The sequence below is a fragment of the Balaenoptera borealis genome (assembly GCF_965194805.1).
Source record: "Balaenoptera borealis genome assembly, chromosome: 11".
Taxonomy (NCBI): Eukaryota; Metazoa; Chordata; class Mammalia; order Artiodactyla; family Balaenopteridae; genus Balaenoptera; species Balaenoptera borealis.
The window spans coordinates 16,849,494-16,871,931 of NC_138868.1; the positions used below are offsets into that span (position 1 = coordinate 16,849,494).

At 52.0% G+C, this 22,438-nt stretch overlaps 1 protein-coding gene across 1 annotated transcript; it reads right to left on the reverse strand.

The window, feature by feature from the left end:
• Nucleotides 1-14,424: 14,424 nt before the first annotated feature.
• LOC309606546 (uncharacterized protein C11orf96 homolog) lies at nucleotides 14,425-15,747 on the reverse strand. Its single transcript, XM_082343839.1, has one exon. The coding sequence runs from the start codon at nucleotides 15,428-15,430 to the stop codon at nucleotides 15,059-15,061; it is 372 nt and encodes a 123-aa protein (XP_082199965.1). The 5' UTR covers nucleotides 15,431-15,747; the 3' UTR covers nucleotides 14,425-15,058.
• Between the last annotated feature and the right edge of the window lie 6,691 nt (nucleotides 15,748-22,438).

A 22,438-nucleotide genomic window follows, 5' to 3' on the forward strand; every position in this document is an offset into this window, starting at 1 on the left:
GACTGCAGCAACATCTGCTTGGTAGAATCCAAGTTACCACCATATTCAGGTTGCTCCTGGCAGGAGCGAGGAGAGATTGTGGAGCTAGCATGCCCATAATCTCAGGCCTGGGTCTGTAAGTGGCAAATACTACTTGCACTCACATTTTATTGGAGGAAACTTGTCACTGTATAAACCTAAACCCAAAGAGTGGGGTGAGCTGGTAGTGGTCCAGCTTCATGCCTAGGAAAATGGATAGAATAGATCTCAGGGGATCACTGCCAATCTGTGCCAAAGCCCATTCCCCTGGGTGCTCACTCCCCCATGAGCAGGACACACTCAATCCTCTTCCATGGGGGACACACCAAAGTCCATCCAGTTACCATACTGGTGATCTCTCAGTGATACACAGACCTCTCCACCAGGTTCAGATGTGGTTCCTTGTGGTCCGAAGGCCTGTAAGCTAAAAGACAATTCTTTTTCCACCTATCTGACCAAGAGAAAGTCATGAAACAGAGAAAGTGAGGCCACAATAAACACCCCCATTCAGAAGACAGAGCATGGGCAATACACAGTAATCCCAGGGCAGGAATTGTCAGGACCCCTGCCCTGGCGGTGGATGTTCTGTCTGCTCTGGTCTTGCCCTCTGGAACATTCTTCCTTCTCTTCTGCCCTCATCTGAAGTGGGTGTCAGAAAATACATCTTCCTTGGGGGCTGTTTTAGGGCCTAAACAACTATGGGTTTTTATGGTTTCTTTGGGAAAAACAATGCCCTGGAAGATGTATTAGAGATCAAAGTCTATCTGCTTCCAGTCATATCATAAGCCAGTAACCACACTTGATGCTGTTTTCTTACGTAATTCTCAAGTCTACTTCATTCCTTTGCTTCTTAGCTCTAGCCACACCCCTTTCCTCACATTAAAGGCAGCTATTTGGAGTCCTACTGAAATAAGAGGCTTACTGAGAAGCAACGCCCTTAGTCTGATCCTTGCCTTGGGGCTGGATGCGTTGAATGAATGTTTTGCTTAACAGATAGTCTTTGAGAAAGGCTCTGAGCCATAACTGTCAGATCTCCTATTGTTTGGGTGACAGAAGCAGATGGCTTTTTCAACCCTGTGAAGTCCCGACATTTTAAGACGTTATTCCCTTTCATCTTGGCTTGAAATCTGTCCAGTATGTGTGGATGTCATCTCTTTTCTTTGAATATCTTGGTAAAAGTAACAAGGAGCAACCAATATTCGCTAACCATCTAGCTCTCCCCAACTTCTCCTTGAGTTACAGCCTTGGAAAGTACAAAATCTGCCTTTCAGACCATTGCAGGAAACAATTTCACCTATTATTTGGCCAAGAGTCCCCAGATTTCCAGCATACAAAACTACAATATCTGTGTTCCTGCCACATGCTGCCTGCCCACTAGGTTTCAGTTATGGCAGGGCCCTACTCTTGGTGCCAATTTTGATATTTGTTAGGGTAAGGGTTGTTGACTCGTGTGTGTGTGTGTGTGTGTGTGTGTGTGTGTGTGTGTGTTGTGTGTGTGTGTGTGTGAGAGAGAGAGAGGAAAGAAATGGTGACTTGAACTAAATTTCTTTCTCATGTAGTAGAAAGAGGTAAGCATGCCAGGCTGAGGTTCCTTCCAAATGTCTAGTCCACCATCTCTAGGGCTGTGTCTTCATCAGCATGGTAGAAGCTGAGCCACCACCATATATAGGTTTCAGCTGGCAAGTAGAAGGTAGAAAATGTGGGAGAAGCATATATACAGTCATTAGACCTAGGTGTAGAAATGGCACACAAGTTTCTACCTACATTCTGCTGGACAGAACTTAGTCTTATGGGCATACCTCTCTATAAGAAGGTCTGGTAAATGTAGTCTAATCCTGTCCCCAGGTAGAATAGGAAAACAGATTACAGTGAATACCTGTTAGTCTGTATCACAGACACAGAACATAGTAACATTATAATTTATTGGGCAAATCTGACATATGAAAATTGTAAACACACTGTGTTTTCACGTGACCATGGAGCTTTCATAAGGTCATAGAGAAAATCTCAACAACTTCCCAAAAAGAGAAATAGTATGGAAAACATTATCTGGCCACACTGAAACTAAAGAAAAAGAAATTAATAACTAAATCTGAAAAAATATATATTCTTCTGCTTGGAAAAACTTTAAACTGGTATTTAAACAACTCAGGTGAAAAGGAAATGCAATCTAAAACTGCAGTATTACCATAAAAGAGTGAAAATGAAATATAGTTACAGAAGTATTTGGAGGAAAGTTCATAGCCTTAAATATCTATATCAATTTTTTTTAAAAAGAGTGGTAAGAAGTAAAGTTAGCTTTCAATTCAGAAAGTTAGACAATAAACTGAAAACTAAGGAAAGGAAGAACTATAAGAGATAAAAGCAGACATTAATAAAAGTTATAAAATAGAAAATATTATGTAGCTAATATATAAACTCAAAAGCTGGTTCTTTGAAAAAAAATCCAATAGCAAAAGGCAGGGGAATGCAAAATACACACAATCTGAAATGATAGGGGGAATTCCACAGAAATGGAAGAGATTAAGAGGCTCACGTGAGATTAATTGGTTCACATTATGCGAATGAACTTGAAAACATGGATGAAATGGATAATTTCCTCAGTAAAAATAATGTGTCAAAACTGATCCAAAAGAAATAAAAACATTTAAACAGATCATTTCTATCAAGGAAATAGAGAAAAATGTCAAGGGTTATCATTTTCAGGTAGCACCAGAAAAGAAAAATTCACAGCCCAATATCATTTGCGAAAAACAACTCAAAATACCTAAATAAAATATCTAACAGAATCTAGCTGCATATTAAAAGAGCAGTACACCATGTTGACATAGGAATATTCTCCTGGACTTTAAGTACGGTTTAGCAAATCTATTAGTATAATTTATTTTATTAATTGATCTAGGAAGGAAAAAAAAATCATGGTCGTCTCCATAGATGCCAAAAAGACATTTAACATTCACCTCCATTCTTTATAAAAGCATTAAATAAAATAGAGATCATTGGATATTTGCTTTAAAGTATCCCTTTTTTAAAAAATTTTTAAAATTTATTTATTTATTTATTTATTTATTTTTTGGCTGTGTTGGGTCTTCGTTGCTGTGCGAGGGCTTTCTCCACTTGCGGCAAGCGGGGGCCACTCTTCATCACGGTGCGCGGGCCTCTCACTATCGCGGCCTCTCTTGTTGCGGAGCACAGGCTCCAGACGCGCAGGCTCAGTAGTTGTGGCTCATGGGCCTACTTGCTCCACGGCATGTGGGATCTTCCCAGACCAGGGCTCGAACCCGCGTCCCCTGCATTGGCAGGCAGAGTCTCAACCACTGCGCCACCAGGGAAGCCCTAAAGTATCCTTTTGGGTGTTTCTTTTAGGATTTGTTATACAGGACCAGAGCCATGTTTAGTCTAGGGTGAATTATCCCCACTACTGAGGCAAGCCCCTTCTGAGTACTCTTCCCAATGCCCGGTGAATTACAAGGTTTTCCAGTCTGGCTGATAGGAACAGGTGTTATTCTCAGTCCTGTGTGAGCACCAGGTAGGGTTTCCTCTAATCCTTTCTGGTTGTTTCTTTCCCCAGCCTCGCATGCATTCACTGATCTGTTGAATCCTGGAGGGAGACCCTCTGCAGATGTCTGGAATTCATTCTTTGTGCAGCTTTCTCCTCTCGGGCACACTGCCCTGCCAACTCTAGACGCCGTGGTCTGCTCAGGCTCTCAGCTCCCTCTTCTCAATTCAGAGAGTGTGCCAGGCTCCATCTGAGCCCCCCTTCCTGAGCCACAGTCTTGAAAGTTTCTCAAGACAAAAATCCAGAGCAATGCAAGGCTCACATGATTTATCTCCTATCTCAAGAATCACTGTCCTTCACTGCCTGATGTCCAGTGACTTGAAAATTGTTGTTTCATATACGTATTGTCTGACTTTTTTGGGCTGTTCCAGGAAGGAAGGTAAATCCAGTGCTGTTGCTCCATCTTGGCTGAGAGTCTTCCAGAGCTTTGAGTTCCGCTAAGAGGAGGAGTGGAGGCATGTATGTAATTTGCATATCATTTGCATAATATGAAATACACAGAAAGACCCTACACACCTGTCCCCAAGTCTCTGGTTCTCTCTTCCCAGGTGAGGAGAAACATATAGCAGATCCAGCTGAGAGAAACCAGGGCTCCCCTGTAGTACCTGCAACTGAGTCTTTGTCCCCTGGCCTCATCAAGGATGTGGGATCATTTTACCCACGCTACTGAGCCAAGTCTGTGCTGGTTTTCAATTACCTGAAGACTGTTTGCTTAGACAGTCCATTAGCCAGCTGGTGCCTCCATGTCCCTATCTTTGCAAGAAGGCTGACTGAGCAGCATTTTACCCAACCCCATAGAGTATCCTTCCAAAGATACTCTATGCATATACAAACTTTTCCCTAACAGATGCAGTGTTCTTTACCGTGCTTCTTTTACATTAAAATGGATCTTAAGGACTTTTCCATATCAGTACATAACTTCTTTATTTTTTGCTATTGCATACTATTCCATTCTTAACAGAGGTATTGTGTGGTAGCCAGGCTCCAAGATGGTTCCTGGTAATCCTTTTCTGCTGGGATTCACACCCTTGTGTAATCTTCTCCCACTGAATCAGGCTGATCACTCACTCTGGGGAAAGCCAGCCACCATGTCAGGAGGACACTCAAGCTGCCCTCTAGAAAAGACCACATGGAGAGGAGCTGAGGCTTCCAGCCAATGACAGTGCCAATTTACCAGCCGTGTGAGTGTGCCATCTTGGACCCTCCAAGCCTAGTCAAGCCCTCATATGGTTACAGCCCCAGCTAACGTCAGACTGCAGCCTCATAAGTGACTCCAAGTCAGAACCACCCAGCCAAGGTGCTCGCAAACACTGACCAGAGAACTCATGAGAGATATTAAATAATTATTGTTGTTTTACACCACCAAGTTTTGGGGTAATTAGTTCTATGGTAATACAGATTTTGGTAACTGGAACAAAAACCTAAACATTTTGGAGTAGCTTTGGGGCCAGGTAGTAGACAGAAGCTGGAAGGATCTTAAGGACAGTGTTAGTAAAAACTTAAAGACTCTGTTAGGAGAAGCTATATTTCAGAATAGCTATGGACCAGTGCCTTCTGTGTACCTTCTATTTTCCTTCTTTTTGAACAGAAGGGTCTATATCAGCTATCCTATGCTTATTCTACCACTGTATGTTGGATGTGTGAGGGACAGATGATTTGTCCCTATAGTCTACAGGTCTTCAGATCAAGAGGAACCATAGGTGGGGAGCTGTACCTGAGGAACTGTACCTGATAAGCCTCATTGAACTTGGATATAATTTAGATGAGAAGATTTCTGGATTTTGAGATGATGCTGTAAGAGGATAAAAGAGAGCTACCAGGTGAAGGCTCTTTGTTTGCCAGCACCATCCCTCATGCTGGGAGGCTGATGTGATGCTGGTACTGTGGCAGCCATCTTGTAACCATGAGGGGAAAAGACATTGTCAAAGATGGCAGAGAACATGGTCAGAATCTGGGTCCTTTATTTTTCCCCCTAAGCCTTACTCATCTTTAGTGCCCAGTCCCTGACACCTGGCTTTATTTATTTATTTATTTTCCTGGAAATGGAGAGAGCCGCATAGCCCCTGGTGGCTTTCTGATCCTCAGACTCAGCTTTCACTAAGCTGGGTATGGTTGTATTTCCTATCCATGAGATTCTCTTTGAATCTGGGTCTTTGATGGCATCACTGAGCCACTCAACCCTCCTTCAGATGTCTTTTCTTTGAGCAGTAACTATTGCCTTTGTGGTCTGAGCCATGGCCACTCTGTGCTACACTTTTTAAGCCAAATACAACCAAGGTGACTCAGGGCCAGAGTCAGGATTTAAACCCCCGCCTCCACCCCAACTCAAGTTGAGAGCTTCCTCCCCATCCTGAACTGTTTTATGAATATATCCGTGTGTGTGCGTGCATGTGTGTGTCCCCATCAGGCTTCTTTAGGGCCAAGGACCATGCCCCCCACTGGGCTCAGTCCCACACTTGGGCTACTCATTGATGGTCCAAAGCAGATTCAGCGTACCCAGAAGCTTCCTATGGGATTACATTCTACAGCAGACCAAAGAACAGCTAACCAATAAACCTCAGAACACATATAACAGCCAATAAAATGGGGTTTATGAGGCATGGATCTGGGAGTAATAGGCTCACGGGGTCTGGCCTTTCCTGGAATATCTTACACATTTAGAACAACGGGGGCAGGGGTAGCTTTGTCAGACTTCTCCACACAAGATCAGAGGGAAGGTCAGAGGTTTCCTAAAGGCCAACCAACTGGTCCAGAACAGCTCCTGGTGAGGGCAGGATCAGGGCCGTGGGGCAATGGCACATTGGCTGGGGTCCCAGCTTGCAGCGGGTTGGCTCTCAGGCTGTTATTTTGGGTTTGGCATGAATTATTCAGCACAGAACAGCCCAGCCTAGAGTTTCTGGGACTCTCCCCAAGGTTGGGAGAGAGGAGTGGGGTGGAGGTGCTGTCGTCTCAGAGAAGACTCTACCTTGTCCCTTTGTGCCTCTATCTCCCCATCTGTACAGGATGGGGTTGCAAGTCTGGTCCCTGCGCACACTGCCTGCCCACACATCCCCCAGGGCCAGGATTCTAAGGCTCTAGGTGCACCAAGGTGCTTGGGGTCTTCTATAAGCTTCAGCAATTAAAGCTGGGAGGGCTCTCAGGGAAAGAGGGGAAGTGACTTATTCAAGGCCACAGGACAAGGAGCAGAGCTGGGGCGAGTGTCTCGCGAGTCCAGGTCCTGAGCCGCTTATATCTTCCCCACCCCACCGCTGGAGTACATCTGGGGTGAGAGTCTGATGTCCCCACTCCGGTCCGGAGGATGGGACATTTTCCTGGAGAGCCCCTCTGCCCCACTCTGCTGTGGACTGAGGGAAAGGCCTCTGTATTAGTTGGTTGACTACAGAGAGACCCAACAGGAAGGCAGAGGTTTAAGGAAGATGGGAGCTCATTTCTCTCTCAGCGAATGGCCCATCTTGAGTCGACATTCCACCTCCACAGGCAGCTGCATGTCCTGAGGTCCCCAGCACCGCCCTCATGCTTGGTCAAACGCAGGCCACAGGAACGCCCACATTGGTCTTTGGGGAAGAACAAGAGCCACATGCCCGCGGTCTTAAGGCCCAGGCCCAGTGTGACACCGTGACAGGCACCGCTCGCTTGCTCATTCCGGAGCACTTAGCACGCGGCCCTGCTCGCCATGGCCCTGCTCGCCGCAAAGGAGGGAGCCGGCAGCCTGGCCCTGTGCCGGGGAAGATGCAGAAAACGGATTTCACTGGGCTACTGGCAGTACACTGCTCAGCTGGCTACCAGATAGCCCTGTGACCCTCCTTCCCACAACAGAACACACTCACGTCCTCTCCAAGGACGTGGACCCCAAATTCCATCTGGTTATGCTTCCCGATCAAAGTGCAGGATACCCCGGGGGAAAGGAAATCCTCTCCTGAGCCCCACATGGCTCCTCACGGTTCAGTGACATAAACTGCAAGACAGTTCATCTGCCCTCCCCCACCCTGGCCGCGTCCCCCTCCCCAACCCAAATACAGTGGTGGACACGGATAGGAAAACCACAGCACAGACTCCCATGGGGAAAAGGGAGGAAGGGAAACGTTCAGGAGTCGCTGGTGCACAGAGGTAGGCAAATCTTGCTGGCATGAACGGTGAGGACTTGCTCTGGCAGAGGAAGCTAATCTGGCCAACCTGGTGCTGGAAGACTCTCTTTTCCTCATCACCCTCTGTGGCTACATCTGAAGCAGGTGTTAAATAGTCTGGCTTCCCTGAAGGTTTCTTTGGGGCTCAAACAATCCTGATCACTGGCCAATTGCGACTTGCCTCGGCTATTCGTTCAAAAAGCTTCTGGTCAAGGTGCTTCTAGCTGATTCTAGGGCCAAGAGTCATAAGCAAAGACCATTTCTCAGCATAATTCTGAAAACTGTTTTATTTCATGGTTTCCTGCTCTGGCCCAGCCCTCTTGAGACAGGCTGGGACCTGGGACCCTGTGCCGCAGTGCTTGTACCTGGACAAATGTCTCCTCCAGCAACAAAACACAAAGAAACTATAAGGTAGTGGGCAAATTATGGACAACAAGATACAAAAAAGACCGAAAACACCTAACTGCCACTTTATTTTTTAATTAATTAATTTATTATTTATTTTTAGTTGCATTGGGTCTTTGTTGCTGTGCACGGGCTTTCTCTATTTGCGGCGAGTGAGGGCTAATCTTCATTGTGGTACGCGGGCTTCTTATTGCAGTGGCTTCTCTTGCTGTGGAGCACGGGCTCTAGGTGCGCGGGCTTCAGCATTTGTGGCACACGGGCTCAGTAGTTGTGGCTCCTGGGCTCCAGAGTGCAGGCTCAGTAGTTGTGGTGCACGGGCTTAGTTGCTCCGCGACATGTGGGATCTTCCCGGACCAGGTCTCAAACCCGTGTTCCCTGCATTGGCAGGCGGGTTCTTAACCACTGCGCCACCAGGAAAGCCCCTAACTGCCACTTCTGAGGAGCCAGGAGCAAAAGCAGGGGGTCAGGAGCAAAAGCAGGGTACTGTGCATGCCCCCCTGTACAAAATACCACCCAAAGGGTGGGCAAAACACCTAAGCTCCTCTGGCCCGACCCCTGGCCACACCCCTACCCTCACCCCATATAAGGAATCAGCTCACCCCGCCCCCCTCGGTGAGCAAGCAAGCAAGGGAACCTGTTACTTGTTCTCACTCCCCCCTGCTGCAGCAGGGGCCCCAATAAAGCTTTGCCTGAATTTCTTGTCTGGCCTCTGATCAATTTCTGTTGATTAAGGAGGCCAAGAACCCTGGTCCATAACACTCTCACTTTAATTTGGGCTACATGGGGTGGCGGGTGAAGGGGAGGAGAGGGGAATGTGGATTCTACCACAATTAGTCTGACTGGGCAGATGATACCCTTAGTCTAACCTTGCTCCAGGGCTGGATCCCAGGCCGGGCTTCCTGGGTAGCCTTCGAGAATGGCTCTGAGCCACAACAGATGATTTCCTTCTGTGTGGGTTACAAAGAGGGGCGGCTCTCACCCCTGTGAGGCCCCATGTTTCTAGATACTCCTTATTCCTTTCCATCATTCATGTCTTTCCTGTAATAATTTGCTAAAAGCCACAGAGAGCAGCCAATGCAAACAAATATTCTGGCTCTTTCCAACCACTTCTCCTAGAGCTATGTGCTCAGTCAATACATGATCAGCCTTCCAAAATGTCATAAACACGGTTTTACCAAATGCTTTTCCAAAGTATAACAAGGGGCTCTAACTTTCCAACCTGCAATGTTTATACGCTCCCCGCTTGCAGCAAAATCACGAAGTCAATGCCTAGTACTGCAGAAGTTTTGTCAGGACAGTACCCCACTGCCAGCGCTAATATTTCTTTATTCAGGGTAAGGGAAGGCTGGTATAACAAAGAGACGCAATAATGATTTAGTGGCTCAGAGAAGATAGAAGTGTGTTTCTCTCGTGTGTAATTGTCCACGGTGATCATTCCAGATCGGCAGGCTGTTTGGTTCCACAAGGTCATCCAGGGGCCTGGGGTCCTTTCGTCTTGTTTCTCTGCCATCCCCTAGGCCAGTGGCCTTGTCGGCTCGATCACTGCGTTGCAGGCACATGTTGTCACTTGTGGGTAGGGGACAGAGAGCATGGGGGGCAGGGCAGGAGGAGGGTACACATTAAGGCCGAGGTCTGGGAGAAACATGCTTCTCTTCCCAATATATGCCACTGGCAAAAACTTAGCACATCGATAGACCTAAGTCCAAGAGCATCTGCGACACAGACACTGGCTGTGTGCCCTGGAGGAAGCGGGAAATCAATGTTGGTGGACGATTAGCAGTCTCCACTGTGGGCCTGGGAGCTGAATGGGCAGATGGCCATTGTGTGAGTCACGTGGCTGAGAGGACTGTCCACGTGGGAGTCCCTCACCCTCTCACGGCATATATACACACAGTCTGCAGCGTGCTATCCCCCATCCAGAACCACACGGCCAGCAGACCTCCCAACACATATTTGTTTGGTAAACTTGGCCACGTCCCTACAGTTCTCTCTAAAGCGATGCCTGTCATCCCTCCCCGTGCCAGTGGGGGCCTGAGGGAGATGCAGGGCTGCGCCATGAAGCTGCCGGGAGATGGAAGGACGTGCAGGCCCGGGTTCTCCGAGAAGCAGACGCCAAGGTGGGATTAAGTGTGCAAGGCTTTCATGAGGAGGCGTGCTTGTGTGACGTGAAATACAGAGGGAAGCAGAGGGAAGCCAGCCAGCAGGCTGCGAAGCAGGAGTGACCCCGAGAGAAGGAGAGAGGGAGAGAAGGTGTCCGTGGACAGCCCCCCAGTCTGAGAAAGCTTCTGCAGAGCCATCGGGAAATCTTTGAGCCAAAGTCCACCAACAAAGAAATCTCGTGTCTCCCAAGAACTGTTCTGCCTTAGAATCCCAGCCACGTACACAGTCGTTGGTGGGGAGCAGCCTGTGGGGGTCACAGCCTCCGCCAAAGAAGGGGATGGATTGCAAAGCCAGAGCTGCTCTGTACTGGTCAGTTACACCCCTGTCACCAGAGGTCTGCAAGGCCCATTCTCATCGCCGCCACAGGGGGTACAGTAAGAAGTTGCAATCATATTCTAGAAAGAGCGTAGGCTTTCAAATAGAAAAGAAAATATGTGTGGCAACCCAGCTCACTACTGACTAGCCGCGTGGCATTGGGCAAGAAACTTAACCCTGCTGACCCTCAGTTTTCTCCTCTGTGAGACGCCTGGGTGAGGTTCTCAGGATGAAATCAGAGTACCAACAGGAGGTGCTCACGAAATGGTGGTCTTTATCCTCCCCCCATCTTGCAGAGCCCGGTGGGCCTAAGGGCTACCCCAAATGCGCTCCCTGACGGAGGACTCCCAAGTCCACAGCTGACCTCGATTCCCTGGGGTCACAGACAGCACTGCCCTCTCACCCCCACACCAAGCAGACCCAGGAGTGGCACACAGCAGACTGCAAAGGCCAACCTGGCATTTAAACGATTCCAAGAAACACCCTGATAAATATCTCCCCCAGGACCAAAGAGAAATGTTTAGAAGAGGCTGCCGGCCAGGGCTGGGATGGCAACTTGCTACCTCCTCTGAGCTCCAGCTTGTTTGAAAACTCATCACCCAGGCTAGGACTGTGGGCTAAGGCCCAGGTGGGGAAGGGAAGGAAGGAGGCGTCTCCTTGGACAAGCTTGTAAATCCAGACGGCTGTAAAGCCAGACGGCTGGGCAGGCTTCCACCCACCCCTGGCACATGCGGGCTCTACAGCTCCCAGAGAGGCGCTCTCACCCCGATTTTCTCTCTGCTCCAATGCGCATTCCCCAGAGTACTTTCTACCTCGCCTTCCCTCCCCCCTACTTTCTACAGGCCCCTTTCTCTCTCTTCCTCTCTCTCTCTAAGGGTGGCCCTTATTCTCCTCAGCCTCGTGACATTTTCTGGCTCCGGGCTCTGTATTTCGCCATCTCTCTGTGTCTCTGGGCTTCCCCGTTTCCCCGAGGGCCTCATTCCTTCCCATCTTTCTGGTTCTCAGGCTCTCTTGCTCCCTCAGCTCATGTCTCCCGCTCTTTCCTCCTCTCCCACTATTCGGCCTCCCAGTCCAGCCCAGCCCAGCCCAGCCACCTCCTTGGAGCCGCGTGCTGCCTTGGATTGCCTTCGAGCCACAGGGAGGAGCTGAGCCCCAGAAGTTCCACAGGGGTCTCAGAGAAGCCCCTCCTGTCTCCCCTCCTCCTTCCTCTGTGCAGAGCAGAGAGGCTCGGAACCGGAGAGTGCCCCCGTGTAGCGCAGGGGCCATAGCACCCCGACCCAGCCTGCTGCCCCCGACACGATAGCATCCCAGTCTCTACCCCCAGCCTCTCTCCGTGTCACCACCTCTTCCAAACTTCGTTCCATATTCAATCCTTAGAACTAACTGCCAGTATAGGCAAAAGTAAGAAACTGAAACAAATGGGACATCACTTTTATACCAAAGAGTGGGAAATAAGCTGAATTAAATGTGGGGTATCTATTGAAGAGAATTTCATAAAAATCATGATATAGATCGATACATACTGATGTTATATAGAAATCCAAGTAAGAAAAAAAAAAAGCATCCGAAATAGTATTTAGAGCATAAACCCATTTTGTAAAAAAAAATATATGTGTATATATATATCTACATATACACACACATATATATACATATACATGCACACATAATACAGGCATAACCTTCAAAATGTTGACATTTTTATCTCGGGGCTGGTAGGAGTATGACTGACTTGTTTTTAATATAATGAACAAATAGTTCTTGGGTAACAAAACGTTAATTTAAAAACAAATCAGGAAGTAGGCAAGATGAGCATCAATCTTCCTCACTGCCCTCTTACTCATTTTAACCCAACAAACTTTTCGGAAGCACCTACTGGGCGCTGGGCCTTGCCAGCAGCTGAGCTGGAATTGGAGCAATCGAATGTGGTCCCCTACAACGTCCCCAGACATTGGCCAGGATGACTCAAGGAGATCCTTCAGGGAGGCCTTCAGCTGGGGTATGGGCTGAAGATGGGGGACTGGAGAAGGAGGCTCTCCAGCAGGGCGAAGGGTATTGGCAGGGGCGTGGTGCCCAGAGGGGGACGCCTAGCCAGGATATCAGTCTGGAAGGGTGAACCCATAGGAAGGCTTGCGGCACCTGGCTCTTGAAGAGTAGAAACAGGAGCTACTGCCCAAGATGCAAGATAAAATGGGGATGAGGGGGGTCAGGATGAGGGAAGAGAATGGGGAGGGGGCTCGGAGAGGGAGTTCTGAGCTTGGGCCACCCTCCTCCCACCCCAAGGAGCTCAAACCAGCCTCGCCACGGCCACTGCAGAGACGGGAATCAAAACATGGACCCACGGCTGCCTCACCACGCTGATGCCTGTGCAGTTAAGTGCCTTGGACATGTGCCCTCACAGTGCAATTGGCTGTTGCTGGGGACTGAAATGGCCTGTGTGTTCCCAGGGGCGAGGACAGCACCAAAGGCTGCAGTCCCCAAGGCCCTGAGCCTGGCCGCCTTCTCTGTGAGCCAGAGGGGAGGACATTCTTTTACACCCTGTGTGTTCTATTTTTGTTTCTTTGTTTTCTTTCCTCTGCCTTCTCGTTCTCTACAGAGCCCAGGGCGACAAGAGGTGCAGGGTGAAGAGTAAAAGGCAGTTCAGATGCCCCGCAGGGCTGGGCTGAGCTGAGCGCCAGGCCCCCACCACCAGGGGGCACCCGAGCACAGACACGCGGCGACCCGGAGAGAGAGGAGTAGGAAGCGCATCCACCCTCTCCGCGTCTCTCTAAACTGCTCCGCGGAAAGCCTGGCGCTGGTGGCTCAAGTCTGGGGTGTTCCTGGAGGGGTGGGCTGGGAGGGGGCACCAAGTGTGAGGACCTGCCCTCCTCAGCCGAATGTGGTTTATTACCCCCATTACCACAACGGGCCGGAGGAGCCTCTTACACTGCTAACCCAGAGGATTTAGGGCGTAGACAGGGATGCAGGCAGCTGCCGGAAAGCACTGAAAAGACAGAGTCGTGTGACGCAAGGAGCACTGGACGCGGAGTCAGGAGCGCGGGCTGCGCGGCCCCTGCTCTTCACGTGACCTTCCCCTCTCTGCTAGTTTGTTTTCTCATCTGTAAGCAAAGGCGTGTGTGTGGGCGAGGGCGGGGGGGGGACTCCGTGGTACCCAAGCGCCCTTCAGGCTCTGACCAAAGACAGTTCCTTGAGGAACCTTGAAGAGGGCAAAGGGAAGAGCTGGAGAAAAGGACCAAAGAACCGAAACAGCCGCCGTTTGCTCCCGCAGCGCAGGAGCGCCTGGCACTCCGCTGAGTCAGCGCGGGGGCAGCGGGGCCCCCTCACCCGCAGGCGACTTTGAGGGCGTACCCACACTCTCGCCAGCTCCCAGCCCTCCTTCGGACCCCACCACCCACATATCCCCGCCTGGGTCTCCTATCGCTGGCTCGGGCATCTCCCCACCCGTCGCCTGGAAAGGGCTCGGAGTGAGTGGGGTCTTCTGTGGTGGGTACCGGGCGATGACCCTGCCCCGGGTCTCCCTGAGAGGTCAGCTGCGCCAGGCAGGCGCTCTCCGTCCTCACAGCGCCAACCTTCGCCTCCCTAGCTGCTCCACCCCATCCTGGACACCGGCGATGGGGAACAGACCCGGGAGGCAGGAGAGCTCTGGGCCGGGTGGATCCACCGGGGAGGCGGGTAATGGACCCGGGCACCGGGGGCGCGACCTCGTTCCGGTGACCGAAGCTTGTGGAGTTGCCTCCACCCGGGGATTCCCGGCCCCCCGTTCCAGCGAATCCTCCCCACGTCTCCCCCAGTCTTGGGAGCCTGGGCCCTCAAGGTTCAAGAAGTCAAGAGCCTTGAGAAATGCACTGTGCAAATATATTGACTTTATTTGTCTCCGTTCGGGAGTCTCACAGACATATCCAGGTAAAAAGATCGTTAAATAAACGCCGTCAGCCATCGCAATGCAAAAATAAATATCAATCCTCCGGCCACAGCAGCAGCTGCGCTGCGCCCCAAGTCCCATCGGCCGCGCCTAACAATTATAAAAGTGTTCAGCGAGAGTGTGTGGGCGTGAGTGTGAACGGGTGTGCGCTGGGGGGCACGGTGGAGCCGTGTGCAAAATCGGAGTTGCAAACCATCGGACAAGGGCGTGGAGCGGCTCTCCGGGAAGCCCTGGTGACCCGGGGCGACTCAGCGAGGGTGCGCCTCCCCGCCCACACTCACAGCAGAGTTCGTACTGGGAAGAGTTAAAAAATAAACATTTACAAGGGCAGAGAAAGCGGGCCCCCTCCCTGGCGCCCCGGCACGCGCTCCCGCCCAGGGCGAGCGCAGCTCGGGGCGCCCCGACCAGTTCGCAGCCGGGCGAGGGTGCAAGCGCTCGAGGGGCGGCGGTCCCCGGTTCTCGGGGGGACCCCGGGGGGCGGGGCCCCTAGGGGTTCGCACACCTGTCCCCGGCGGGCCGCCGAGGCGCGCGAGTCCCGGCTGCGGGCGGCGCCCCTCACTGGGCCGAGTCGGAGTCGCTGGAGTCCAGGCTGTTCCTCAGTTTGCAGCTGCCGAGCTGCTCCCTCTGCAGCGACAGGCTCTGCGTGCTGCGGCGCAGGCACTCCAGGCTCTGCAGGAACGACTTCTTGGCCTTCTCTTCCTCCATGGGGGACACGCCCTCCTCCTCCACCTCTTGGATCTCGTCGAAGGTCACCGGCTGCGTCTTGAAGCGGGACTGGCGCGGCCGCCGCAGCCGGCCCTTGCCCTTGGACAGCTTGGCGGGCCGCACGGGCTGTGGGAACTCGTCGGCCAGGCACACGAAGTGCGGCATCACTGCCTGGTAGCTGGAGCAGATGCCCATCAGCTCGCCGGGCTTGGCGGCCGCCATGGCGCTGCCGGCGTCTTCGGGGCCGGGCGGCGGGGCGGCGGGGCTCTCCGGGGGCGGCCGCTGCGCCGGGGCCCCCCGGGAGGCAGCAGCCTGGGGCTCGCCGGGCGGGGGATCCAAATCTGCTGCGGGGTGGCGGCGGCCCTCGCGGGCCCGGGTCGGCGCTCCTCGGGAGGGCAGGCGGACACGTCGAGGAGCACGGGGCTACGGGGGCGCTGCTCCGCTGCGCTCCGACGCGCTCGCCGCCGCTGCTGTCGCCGTCTGCCCCGCGGCGGCCCGGCTCGCCGCTTATATAGCCGGCTCCTGCCCCCACGGCTGCGAGCTCGGATGACAGCAAATGCCTTTTAAAGCGTGCGCGCCCCGCGCCCTTCCGCCTGACGTCGCCCCGCCACTCTGGGAAAGTCGCGGCCCTTTCCCCAGCGCCGCCCGCCAGCCCGGCTCCGGAAGGCGGGCCCCGCCCGCGGGGGTTCCGGGAGCATCCGAGGCTCCGGAGAACGCTGCGAAGCAGGGGCGCAGGGTGGCCCCGGAGCAGGGCTCCTGCCCGCCCTGGGATCCCCAAGTCTGGACCAACCGCGGCGGCCGCGGGGGCGCAGGGCCGCCTCTCCAGCCTCCTCATCCCAGAGGCGCACAATCAAGGCGCTTGGTTATTTGGCCGCGCGGGTTCTGCGCTGAGCGCGCGGGGCGGGGGCAGCCCCCCGTCTCCTTGCTGCAGGGAGAGCCAGGCCACCCGGGCTCCCCAAAACTGAGTTCCGAGGAAGGGCTGGATGTCCTCTTTGGATCCATGCCACCTCCCTCCCCAAACACACACACACATACACACATGCACACACACATGCGGGCACGAATACAAACACACCCGATTTTTCCAGTCCACTTCTCTTCCCTGTCTTCTCTCTGTTTGTCTCCTCACTACCCGCACCCCCAAGTCCCTCGCGCACCCCCATTCGTGCTCAGAAGAATGACACTTAGATATGGCACTAACAACAACAATAATGATAACTAACCATCCGGAGAGCTTTACTCCAAGCTAGGCAGTGAGCTGTGTTTTACATATATTATCCTACTTCATCTTCCTAACAGTCCTGTGAGGTAATTCGTATTCTCCCAGTTTTACATATGAGAAAGTGGAGGCACAGAGAGGATAAGTAATTAGCCCATTAGAGACTGCTGGGGAAAAGTGGGCTCCACTCCAGAGTCCCTGCTCTCACAGTCCCCTGCTAAGGGTTGATACCTACCAATGCCCCCACGGCTGGCTTCCAAGAGCAGGTCCCCTGCCCCGGGGTTCCTAGACTCCCAAGAGGAAACTGTGAGCATCGCTCTGACACATGGCCCTGGGGTGCCAGCAGCCAGCTCACAGGGCTGCTGAGAAAGGAGGGGATCCATGGAATATGGCCTCCATTCCTTCCATAGCCATTCAACAAAGATTTATTGAGAACCTACTGTGTACCAGCTCAGGAAAGTCCCTGCGCTCATGAAAGTGACAGTCTAGGTAAGGGGGCGGGACAGACAATAAACACCTAAACAAGAAATGTACTGTGGGCGGTGTGATAGTGATGCAGATGGAGAGGTGGAGGGGGGGCGAGGGAGCAAGGAAAGGCTCCTCAGAGTGGGTGATATTTAAGGTGCCCCCCGAAGGACAATAGTAGCACCACCAAGTGTTTAATAGATGCCACGCTCTGAGCACTTTTTATGCATTAACTCATTTAATGTGTTCACTATTGTATTTAATCCTCTTAGCAGCCCTGGATAACAAGTACTTTTACTATCCCCATTTACAGATAGGAAAACCAAGGCACAGAGAAGCTAAGCACCTTTCCCCAAGGTCACACAGCTAGTAAGCAGCAGAGCTGAGATTCAAACCCAGACGACTTAGCTCCTAAGCCCTCTCGCTTACGCACTACACTGAAGCTGTCTGCCCCGTGAAGGACAAAGAAGGAACCGGTGTGTGACCAGTGTGGGGAGAATGTTTAGGGCTGAGGGAATGTGGTGTAAAGATAGTGAGGCAGGAAGGAGCTTGGCTTATTCCAGGAACAGCAAGAAGACCCATGTGGCTAAAGTAGAGGGGGCAAGGGGCATGAGAAGTAAGGACACTCACGGAAGGCCTTGAGGGCCATGTTAAGGAGTTACCATTTTCTTTTAAAAAAATTTATTTAATTTTTATTTTTATTGGAGGATAGTTGATTTACAATTCTGTGTTAGTTTCAGCTGTATAGCAAAGTGAATCAGTGATATATCAACATATAGCCACTCTTTTTTTAGATTCTTTTCCCATATAGGTCATTACAGAGTACTGAGTAGAGTTCCCTGTGCTTTACAGTAGGTCCTTATTAGTTATCTATTTCATATATAGTAGTGTGTATATGTCAAGAGATTGCATTTTATCCTAAGGGCGATGGTAAGGCACTGGAGCATTCTGAGCAGGGAAGCTCCGTTCTATGTTTTTAAAAGCTCACTCTGGCTGCCGTGTGAAGAGTAACTGGAAAGGGTGGGGGAAGAAGCAGGGATCCCACATAGAAGATCATTACATGACCCACAGATACAAGACACTGAAGACCTGGATGAGAGTGAAGAAAACGGAGCTGTAGGGAAGTGGTCAGATTTGGGATTTGGGGATAGAACTTAGAGAACCTGCTGATGGACTGGATGGCGGGAGGAGGTGTTGAGGGGAGCGGGGTGGAAATCAAGGCTGACGTCTTTGTATTTGGCCTCAGCAAATGTTAGATGGTGGTGCCATTGATACAGGGGAGGGGTGTGGGGAAGAGAAGGTTGGGGAGGGGAGGGCCATTGTGGGGTCTGCAGGTTACCCATCAAAATCCACTACCCACCAGGGTGACGCCTGAAATGATCATATCAGAACCATATTATGTGAGAGAAAAATTCATTTCTCTAATCCTAAAGCCACTGTATTGGGGAGTTCCTTTTAATAGCAGCTTAGCAATACTCTGATACAGAAATTGGTACCAGGAATGGAAAGCTGCCATGTATAAATACCCTAAAACATGTGGCACTGGCTTGGCCAACAAACAGGTGGTGAGCAACATGAAAACAAATACTGGAGAACGGAGAACCAGTGATCCTTGTTATGTTGTGACAAAACGTTTAATAAAAACATTACCTGTGATAATTTGGAAGGCAGACCACATGCCTACTTGAGCCACTAATTCTAGAAAAATGGTTGGAAAGAGCCAAAAACATTTGCATGTGTTGGCTGCTTGATGCTGCCTTTAGCAAGATACTACAAGAAAGAGATTGGCTGGTTTGCAAGAAGAGATGAACAGAAAAGGAGATAACATAGAAAATCACTGTCCTCAGGGTTGGAAAAACCAACTGGTTTTGCCCAAAGAACAGGAGATCAGACCGTCGGCGCTCAGAGCCTTTCTCAAAGCCTGTCTATTAGGCCAAACAATAAGCCAAACAAAGGAATCACCCTTGTGGCAAAGTATTCTCTTAGGGGTGTTGCCTTGTCATCCAAGTCTATTATTTCAGATGTCCTTAGGGACTTTTAAACTTTCATTTAAAATGGGAGAGAAAGAGGTGGGTTGGGCAACACAGACAGACAGTAACGCCATCAAGAAAGGAACTTGGGGTGTGGTTACTGCCCATGGAACTGACTAGAAGCAGAAAGACCCAAAGCCTACTACGTTTCTGAAGGGATTGTTATTATCAACAAAACTGAAAGGCTAGACTTCAAAAGCCCATGATTGCCCCAGCCTAAATAAGTGCTCAAGGAGGACAGACTTTCAACACCCTGTTGGGTGGAGAGCCACAGACAAGGAGGAATGTGCCAAAGGCAAAGCCGGGGGCCAGGGAGACACGGGATGAGGGGGCTGCCCCCAGAGAAGGGGGTCCCCCACCACCAGGGCGGGAAGGCCGCACCATTCTAGAGGGTGGAGCGTGGTAGAGACTGCTAGCTGTCCGCCCAGCTGGGCCCACTTCCCAGCTTCCTTTGCAGCTCCGTGGGGCTGTGTGTCTAAGCTCTCATCTGTGGAAGGGAGCAGAAGTCAGACTTCTGTCTCACTTGCTTAAGAAGAAATTGCCGCCCGGGATTTCCGTGTTCTTTCCCTCACACTGGCTGGAAGCCCTGGAGGTTTCGTGTTAAAGACAGCAGTGCCATCATCAGTCTGGGTCCCTAAATGACCCTGTGGGACGGAGCTCTCCACCAACCCGAAACATTTCCCTTAGAGCTATTTTGTGAGAGAGCTATCAACAGAATATTTTTAAGCTACTCTAATTTGGGGTCTCTGTTATATTGACTTAGATTGTCCCAACTAAGAGAACCATTAGACATCCGGGTGGAGAGGTCGAGCAGGACACTGGAACTTAGAGGAGAGGCGAGGGACGTAGGTGGCCGTTTGGGACGCGTCAGGGTGTAGATAGGGGAGCGGGTGAAAACCCACCTTCCAGGCAGAGAAGGGCTGGGACCAGCCAGCACTGGGAGGACCGTGAGCCAGTCAAGGACGCAGAGAAGCAACGCCCAACAGGGTAAGAGCGACACCAGAAGCACATGTCAGAACCCGAGAGAAGGATGTTTCTAGAAGGAGGGAGATGACTAGAATGGGAATCTAAAGACAGGTCCTAGCCTGGCTCCACCTGAACTTACTGTGAGGCCTGGGCCAAGCCGTTTGTTTCCCTGCGCTGAGGACGTCTCAGCTCCCCTGCTGCTTCCTCAGAGCGGCCTTCCTGGCCACCCTCTTCAAGGGTCCCCCCTCGGTCACTGTCTGCAAGGCCTTCTCATTTACTCGTACTTGTCAGTGTGGTCTGCCTTCCCGGTGGACTCTGTCTTTCCAGGACAGGCTAGGTTGCGTCCCCTGGCCACCCTGGGACACGGGGTGGCCATTACCGGGGATGCAGGATGGTCCCTCTTCTCAGCAGGCCTGTAGCCCTGGAACTGCAGAGGAAGGACAGAGAACGTCACCTGTGCAACACCTACTCTGTGCCAAGAGTGCTTTACACGTGCCTCTCTTAGATCATCCTCACGGCATCCCTTAAGGGGGACCCTACTATCACCCCATTTTACAGCTGAGGACTGAGGGTGCTTTGCAGCTTACCGGGGTCACCTTTGGTGTTAAGTGCTGAAGCCGGCACTCAAGCCAGGTCTGCCTGACTCAGAAATCAGTGCTCATTGTTTGCAACAGTGCATCTCACCATCCCTTTGATGTGACGGGAACAGCACAGGACTAGAATTCAGACACCCAGGTTGCAGCATCAGCTCCATCAGCCACGTACCCTGTGGCCTTGAACCCATTGCTTCCCATCTCTGAGCCTCAGTTTCCCCATCCGTGAAGTGAGTAGGCTAGACTCGGATTTGCTGGGGACCCCTCCAGCTCTAATATTCTGGAATCCTTGGAAGGATGTACAGATGGGGGGACCCAGTTGCAGGAAGCAGATGTTTCCTCTTGGGCCAGAGAGTGGCAAGCAGCCTGGGCTGAGGCTGCAGGGGAAGCCTCCCCTCCATGGAGGGGCTGCTGGGGGAGCAGATGGGGCAGGAAGATGGCAGCAGACCGGGGAGGGGCTTGTGCCACCACCTCCTCCACCATCCCCACCCACACTTTGGCTTTCGGGCAGAACCAGGGTTTGAAAATAGCAACCACCGGTTATTCGGCTATTAGCACGGCTTTGTTTCCAAGGGAGCCTGCGGTACCGTGGCCCAGGTCAGAAGGGAGCAGGGATGCTGAGTCCGTTCCGGGATGCAGAGAGGCAGTGAGCCACGGAGGCTGCGCAGCAAGGTGGGGAGAACCAGGTCAGCGTGGTTCTGGTCACAGGTCCTTCTCTGCTTCCCGACAAGAGGGCTTGGCCTCTTCCTGTGGCTGCTTTGCTGCCCTGGCACAGACCTATCGCCAGCTAGAAGCCTGGGTCGGCTGGCTGTGCCCTCCTGCTCACCCAGAAGTCTCCCCAGAGTGGATCTCAGGCCTCCACGTGCTGGATGAGGTCATGGTTATTCCAGATGTTGCTGTTTGGGTCCATCTGTACTCTGGGTGTATCTGGCTCAGCGACCACTTGTCTACGTGTGTGTGTGTGTGTGTGTGTGTGTGTGTGAATCCAGGTGTGTGGAGAGGGAATACAAATGTGAATGTGGCATAAGGGGTGGGGAGGAGCAAGTGCCAAGGCCTCTCCCCAGGGGTCCCGCCGCCGGGCCCCACCCTCACCTCCTGCTGCGCCCTCTTCCCCCTGTGGGCCCTCCGCACAAAGCCCGTGGCTTCAGCATACAACCACCTGCTTCTGCCTCACTCAGAATGAGCTCTTGGTCTGGTACGACTGTGAGCATAAAAGTGTTTTGATAATTTTGCTGGACGGTTGCCATGACAATCCCCAGCAAGCTCCAAGAGAGGGTGTTGGTGTGTGCACGGGAGCGGGGGGAGAGCGAGCGAGCCTGAGAGACAGAGAGAAGGGAGAGGGTGCAGGGAGATCCCCAGCGATACCCTCAAGTCAGATCTTCAGCCTCCAGCCCACCCCCCACCCCCCGTGGCCCCATTCAGGTCACGATGAGCTCACTGTCTAATCTGGGCCTCACTGTACGCAGTGCAACAGAATACCAGCTGCTGGCAGGGAGGCTGCTGGAGCTGGCACGGCAGGGCTCGTCCCACTGGGGGAGGCACCCTGACAACCCCCCACTCCCAGGATGAGCCCCAGGGAACACCATCCCGGACTGGGGAGCAGGGAGATTCTTGGGGACCCAGAGGGAGCCAGAGCCCAGGGAAACCTGCCAACAATCATGCCCAGGCTGTGGGCCTGGCTTGCTGATGTGAATAATGGGAATGCATTTCCCTGCTAAGGGCTTGCTACCTGGCACAGCTTTGGCAGCCCAGGGTCTGTGGCCCAATCCTTCCTGCATGCTTTTTTGCAGGCCTGAGTGTTGCCTCTCCTGGGCCTGCTGGCCAGGGAATCACTACGTGGGTAATGATAAAATTACCATCTGTGGCACTTGAGCTTGGCAAAGTAGTTTCCTCTCTATGACCTCAGCAAAGCGGGGATATCTTTGCTGTCTTTTGAGTGGAGAACAGGAGCTCAGAG